The 7,532-nt window shown below is 39.5% G+C and overlaps 1 protein-coding gene across 1 annotated transcript in view; it reads right to left on the bottom strand.

The window, feature by feature from the left end:
• Window positions 1–1,009: 1,009 nt before the first annotated feature.
• WASHC5 (WASH complex subunit 5) overlaps window positions 1,010–7,532 on the bottom strand; it is a 51,242-nt gene continuing 44,719 nt past the window's right edge. Inside the window, exons 27-28 of the mRNA XM_036883132.2 lie at window positions 5,961–6,048; window positions 1,010–1,413 (exon numbers count right to left, since the gene is read on the bottom strand). Coding sequence (XP_036739027.2) covers window positions 1,357–1,413; window positions 5,961–6,048 — 145 coding nt within the window. The 3' untranslated portion in view covers window positions 1,010–1,356. The remainder of the gene's footprint in view (window positions 1,414–5,960; window positions 6,049–7,532) is intronic.

Below are 7,532 nucleotides of genomic sequence, written 5' to 3'. Positions count from 1 at the left end.
TAACAACCCAGGCTAAGGTTACTTCAAGGAACAGTGAATGAACAAATAAGCATTTGTAGTATCTGCCACCGTGCCTTAAAATCAGTTCGAATTTACTGAGTTTACAGTATATTTGAAGAGATTATGGACATTCAGAAGGTATCAAAAGACTTCAGAAAATTCCCTAATACCATTGATGTAATTTGTTCCCCCTGAAAGAGTAGTAATACATAACCTGGAATATTAAAGAGCTACTTCAGATTCTAATGATTATGGCTAAAATGACTTATAAAGCTTTCATAGCAGAAATTTCTTTTTCAGCTTTTAAGTTCTCTAGCCAAATCACGAGTGGGATCAGTTGCAGTTATTCCAACTGGTATGTGTTGCCCTGTTTCAGCTGCCTTGTTATCACACAGTGTATGGTGGACACTTTCCTCCCTAGTTTATCCCACAGTTCTATTTCCTGGTGAAAAACTCCTCACTTTTCTAGATCTGGCCTCTTTACCAGCCGGCTTTCTTTGGGGAGCCATTTTCACAGAGAACTAAAGATCATCATGAAGTTACTGTTACCTAATTACAAATGGGAAATAGCAAGATATTTTTGAGATGTGGATACAGGATGGCTGAACTTCCAAAGTTGACTTCCAAACTCCTTATGTGCTGGGCAACATCACTTTTAGAATTCTGCTCGGCCTCGACTGGGCAGGGCTGCTGGGGTGAGGCTCGGGCTGCTGAGGAAGGAAGGAAAGGGTGTATGGAGCTGCTGAAAGAAGTCCTGCAGAAGAGATGCTAGAAACCCTTCTAGGAATCCCAGAATATCCGGGATTGTAAGAGTATGGCGAGCCTTCGAAACCAATTAACTTCTATGGTACACGTTCTTCACATTCGCTACTAGTTTGTCTATCGCCATACACCTGCCAGTCTCATGGGTATGTCCAGTGGACCTACCAGAAGAATCTTACCTTCCAGACAAGGTTTTTTGCAGGGGAATATATCGTTTTTGAATCACAGGAAGAAGGACAACTTTGGATACTGGCAATATTATTTTACTGAAAATCTGGAGTTGCACAAATAGTTCTTTAGAACATAAAACTAAATGGATTTAGACATAACAATTACATTCAGCATTTATAAGAGGCAGTACAAAAATGTGTTCTGCTTCTACATGATATAAATTGTACATAATACCATGATTTAAACAATTATATTAACTAGTGCCGTGAGATACATCTTACCCAGAATGTCTGATGTTTCCCACAATGAAGGGAAAAAATGCAGTTCTATGGGCCATTGAGTTTCTTTTCATTTCTGAATTCATTTTAATGATGGTAGGAATATTTAAGGACAATCCTTTCATTGAAGAAGTAGAAATCAAACTCAAAGGACTGTTCTGAACTCATCAAAAATGAAATTAGGCACATGTGCTTCAGCAACCTAAAAAATCAAAATAGTTTAATTATTCATGGTGTCATAATTCAGAACAAATTCAACATTTGCCACATGAAAATTAAAGAAATGAAGACCACCTTGGAGCAAGGTGAATCACAGGGAAGTGCTGCCTCCCATGGGAGGACCATTCCTTAGAACCACCACCTTCTGTTTCTGGTGTTCCTCGTGCTGGTGTCTTAATTTCTTGGCACTGCTGACATCTGAGGGGATGCTGTTCAGTTGCACCTGTCTCTACATGTGAGCTCCTTGGCTCGTAAAGGCCCTGGGATCGCTAGGAATACACATGCCTCTGGGAAGTACTAAGGTTAGTCTCAGGTCACCTCACAATTAATTGATGAATAACCTAGGCATAATAGGATGTCTGGCAAGTGACTCAGGCCAGAGGGGGAAAAGAGGAGGACCCTTAAAGGCATGCATTCCTTTACTGTTCTTAGGGGAAGCGCTGGGGGGAGGGGGGGAAGGATGGGGTGTAGAACAAGGTGATCTCCAAGTACTGAAAATAGGTTTTTTTTTAAAAGCAGTGTTTATTTTTTTCTGATTATAAAGGTATCACCTAATTAGAGGAAATTCAGCAAAAACAGAGATTGAGTCTAATCTCAATCCCTTGGAGAATCTAAAATTGATAGTTACTTTGCTTTGAATTCCTTCAATTTATACACGTATGTTTGCATGCACACACACACTCAAAATTAGGATCGCATTATCTTGTGTCCTGCTAAATCTTATGAACATCCTTGTAAACATATCTTGAACTTCTGCACCTATACCCGGCAGGTAAATTCCTAGCAGTGGAATTGCTGAGGTTGGGAAAGTGTATTACAAAAGTTTTTAAAAATAGATAAGCCAAATTGCACACCTCAGAGGATAAGCAATTTACATTCCCATTGACAGTACTGAAAAGTCCTATTTCTCTAAACCCTTCTGAACATTGGGGGCCCAGCATTATAGTTTTTATCAATCTGATGTGTTGAAACTAATTTCACAGGTATTTTGAATTGTGACCCTTGAATATAATAAGGTTGAACATCTTTACAAATTTACCAGCCATTTGTATTTCTTTCCCTGATAACTGCCTGTTAATAGCCTTTGCCTATTTTTTTCCTCTCTGTTGGATTGCTTATCTTTTCCTTATAGATCTAAAAGAACACCCTATAAATCAAGGAAATGGCTTTGTTATTTTCCCTTTGTAATTTTCCCCCATTTTATTAAATCAAGAGACATTTGACAGAATTCTTTCATTACATTTGACATTTATAAGAGATCAAATCTCTAAATCTTTTCCTTTATGCTTCCTGCTTTTGATGTTAAATATATAGGAAATTCTGAGAGCTGATAAGTATTTGCTTAAAATTTCTGCTAATTTTTTTCATTTTTTACACTATCTGTAATTTATTTTGATACATGGAAGATATAAAAAGACAAACTTGCCTCTTATTTTTAACCACATATTAAACCAACTGTCCTGGCACTATTGACTAATATTCCCTTTCTCCCCTAATTTGAGATGCTACTTTTCCTTATATACTATTTTATGTACTGGTATTGTTTCTAGGCTACATATTTTAGTTTCAACCCATCCATTGACTTTCATACCAGTACCACACTATTTTGTTTTTTGTAGTTTTATAATGTATTTTAATATTTGATACAGTTTTAATATCTTCTTTTTAAAAATTCTGCTTTAGCCTAAGTTCTGTGAAGTTTTAAAAAATGTTGTATTTTAAAATAACATTTTATTAATGATTAATTATTAATGAAAAATTTTTATAATCTGGGATTTTGATCATAATTACAATAAAACTATAAGCTAGGAAGAACAAATATTTGACTCCTCATTCAGAAACATGGACTTAAAAAGTTTTGTTTTTTTCCTAAAATTTTTCAAATTGCTTTAAATAACTTCTTGTAGATTATCCTTGTTAATTATTATCATTTCCTTGTTAATTCTGTGAATAGGATCTTATTTGTGGATTTACTTAGTACATCCTGTACTCAGCTTATTTTCTGAACTCTTAAGTTAGCACTTTTCCACATGGTTCAGTTGGGCACTCAAGGTAGGCAATTACATCACTGATAAAGAATACAAATTTGTCTTCTTTTCAAATACATTTATAATTTTTCATTTCTTATTTGTTTTGAACATGTTAGGTAGAAGAATAGATAGATGTAAGTGGGGTGGAGGGAGAATAAGACCAGTAAAACCCACTAGAAGGGACCCAAAGAGTTAACCAGTTAAAACTAGAGAGCCAGAAAAGACTCACAGAGTTAATGAGTTAATCAGTTGAAGCTCCAAAGGTGGGGAGTAACTTGGAAAGTCCAAATATTCCCCAGATAAAGAAAAGTATCTGAGCGCAGCCCATGTCTTCATTGTGTCAATTGGATTATGCCATGGTAAGATTTATTTTAGTCTGCTAAAAGGCCTAGCTTACTCTTTAACCTAACGTATATGCTGTTTTTTAACTCCTCTGGCCCCTAATCAAGTAATCTGTGACCTGGGCAGGAGACAAGCATTATGATTAATTTAGCAAACAAGCCCAGATATAAACAGCATAGTAAAAACAGGGAAGATTCCATCTTAAAGTTAAGATTGCACTTTAAAACCCATGAAGTTAAGAAGTAAGATTCTTAACTTATTCTTTAGGAAACAGACAATAACTCAGCCCACGTTGGAGGCAGGGCAGGCTGTCTTGAATGATGTGGTCCCAGAGAGAACCTGCTATCCTGGGGAAGAACTGGATCAGTACAATTCTTGTGTTAATTTTGCAGAATTATCTAGAGAACTGATAATGGAAGAGAAGAGACTTAATGTCTCTCACCAAAGATAAATATCTTGAGACCACTTAACAAGTCTACACCTTGTAGCTTTTTGTCACATTCCTGAAAAATCCTTAAAAGGGGGAACCCCCAACCTTTCAGCACACCTGAGGACACCCACACTTTTTCTCAACCTTTCAGGCCTCCTTTTTGAGGTCACCCACACTTTCTTTAAATAAAACTTAAACCTTTTAGCACGCCTCTTCTCTGAGGTTGCCCACACTTCCCTTTCTCCAAGTGTGCATCTTTTTGCCTTAAATAAACTCACTGCTTAACTTGGAATGTTTTGTCTCTGTGCTTTTCCAGTAGTGTCTGTTACTTTGCTATTTCATTCTAATACTCTAGATTTAAGCTCAAATCTTTACTCTCTCTGTCCTATTTCAGGTCAGTAGAGAGGGGCTGCTGAGAGCTCAGATCCAGGCTTGCAAATTACCATGGCCTGGGTGACCCGGATGAAACTGCAGCTATACCGTCATGTTTTTTAGTAGCCTGCCTGAAAGTCTCCTTTCTTTACCTTAAGGAAGTTCACAGAATATAATCTCACTCTATCCAGTGCTCTGCAGCTCCCCAAATCCTGGGGTGGTAGGGGCTCAGGTCCCACACTCTGCAGATCCAAGTGGACACAGGAGGCCAGCTGGCACTGGCTTAAGGAGTTAGCAGGGGATGGGTCCCATGCTGAGCAGCCGTTTACTGAACTTCTTTAATCACTCCGTTCTGTCATTCCCTGACACTCTCGCTTTAATCTATCCCTTCCTCACCTTGTACTGGGACTTCCCTGTGTCTCCAAACCAAATTCCCAATAACTAAATAAAACTTTTCAACCTTTCTGGGACCCTCCTCTCTGAGGTCGCCTGCACTTTCTCTCTCTTTAAGTGCATAACTTTAAATAAAACTTTTATTCTGGTTCACTACTGTGTCTCTGCCCTTCAATTCTTTGTTGCAGCGGGGACAAGAACCAAGGAAAATACACAACTGCCCTCCTTAACAAACCTGTGCAACAAAAGTAGCACTGAAGTATCAGTACTGCTGCATGATCACTACAGTCCTGAGTTGAATAAGGATGCCACTAGTATTTCACTATTAAGTATGACATGGCAGTTAATTTTTAAAACATCATCTTTGGCTTTTGTTATAAACAAAGATGTTCAATTCCTAAGCTAATTTTTAAAAAATCAGCATGACTGTTCAGCATCTATTGGAAGTCTTTTATATTTTAGTGTCAAGCTTTCCACTTTCAGCTAAAACTTACCAAAGCAGACTCACTAGTGAGAAAGGAAAAGGGAAGAATATCTTAGAAGGTAAAAAGCAGTCTGTCATTTTTGGGAACAGTAGTATGGATGGTATCATTTTCACCATGCTGTGAAAATAATCAGACTTGCTTGAGAACCATTACTGGGGAAAGGAAACAACCACACAATTACCTTTCTATCCTGCCACTAAAGAAAGTCTCTCCTGGATTGCCCATCCCAACTCCTGAGCTGGGTGAGCTGCTGACAGGAGGAAGGTGGGGTAAAGAGGGAGAAGAGCAAGGAAGGTGTGTTAAACTGTCTCCTTGCAAAGCACTTACCAGGGAGGACGGGGAATTTTAGAGCTGTGGGGCAGAGCACCGGCAAGGGGCTCGGAGGCAGCCAAGGTGAGTGAGCTACTGGACTTCACTCCTAGCAAGTTCAACGGGCCTTATAAAAAGGGCATCAACACTGTCTTTATTTGCTGCTTACCCTCCTGGGCAGTTTTGTGTACCGAACATAATCCTCCAGGAACAGAAGGGCACCCACAACATCTGCAGGCATCTCGGGTATCTTCTGGCTGTAACAAAGAACAGTCCGGATCAATGAACTGCTTTGCACATATCGGACCCTCAGTCAACATGCTGACAGACTAAATCAAGAGCAGATTTCTAAATGAAGTCAGAGAAGAAACAAACCTATAGACCAACTTCTTGCTTCATAGCAAGTCATTACCTTGCTGGCACATCTTCAGCACATAGCCTAGTGAAGTCCTCCCTGATACCTCTGGGCAGACGGCCTTTTCTCATGTTCTCATTAGCCTCAGGATCTTCTTCCACACCTCTTAAACTTTCAGTTGCTTGTACGCTGGTTTCTTTGAGGGCTTGGGTCATACCTGCATCTTTCTATGTCTAGCATCTGAGATTGTGCCTGGCACATTACCGTATATTTAAGGGTATCAAATAAAACCAGCATCTAGCAATTTTCCACATGGGATCCCACTCAGGTATTCATTTGTATAACAACTGTATTGCCAAGCACTGTTCTAGAACTGGGAATGCAGCAAAGTACACAATAGTCTTATGGAGTCTACATTCTTTCTTTATATCAAAAGGAATGTTTAACTGTTAAAACTATTTCCAATTTACATACATATCAGCATTCTCTAGTTAGCAAATGGTACTGTAAGATGGTACTGTATTACTGATCTTTTTCTCTAGTGACTTCTTGCTTTTGAAAGGGTTTATGAGTGATAACACCTGGAAAAGTTTCCACTGCTCTCCATCTGTCAGTGTGTGACCACGGCTGTATTTATATTTGCTCTTCGTGGGATGAGGGGAAGGAGGCAGTGTCCATGCTTCTCAGGTGCCTTATGTCCCTTCACTTAGCTGAATTAGAACCTGAGCTGCTGCTCTACTCTTATACCCCGACGGCCTCTCTCAGGGCTGCCGCTAACATCCTGGACTAAGGCCACACTAAATCCTTTGCAGAAGGAAAAACAGAGGATGAAGGACCTGCCGGCTCTTGACAGATGGGGAGCACTGGCTGGGGGTGGCCGGGTGTGGAGCTGCTCTCTGACCACCTCATATGCCTGGACTGGAGTCCTTGGTCTCCTCTCCCTGTTCCCGAGCAGGTGCACCAGGTTTTTAGGTGCCTACTGCTTTCCTCTGCAACTGACCTTTTTGTGATTATTACAATTTCATTTTTGAGACTTCCCCTTCCTTCTGAGCTCTTCAATTGTTAAGAAAATCTGCTCTTTGAAGCAAATTGGACCATATGTCCTAAAAAAAGAAAATCCACTGTTTTATTTGATGTTTAATCCATTCATTAAGATGGGGAAGAACTGGCCTGACTGAGGCTCATGGGAGAGAGATGTCAGGACTTAAAGATGATACAAAATCATTCAGAGCCACTGTTATACAATGGATGTCAGATCTCAGCACTGCAGTCTTAGCTGTACTTTGCTCCCTAGGACCAAGAACTTAGGAGGATAGGAACTCCTCCACTCTAAGGGGAGGGCCGTATTTGGAATTTTGGTACAAGTTTGGGAGAACACTTTTAAGA

The sequence above is a fragment of the Manis pentadactyla genome, chromosome 3 (assembly GCF_030020395.1).
Source record: "Manis pentadactyla isolate mManPen7 chromosome 3, mManPen7.hap1, whole genome shotgun sequence".
Lineage (NCBI taxonomy): Eukaryota > Metazoa > Chordata > Mammalia > Pholidota > Manidae > Manis > Manis pentadactyla.
The sequence above is the reverse complement of the archived record's forward strand: the minus strand, read 5'-3'. Positions and strand labels throughout refer to the sequence as shown.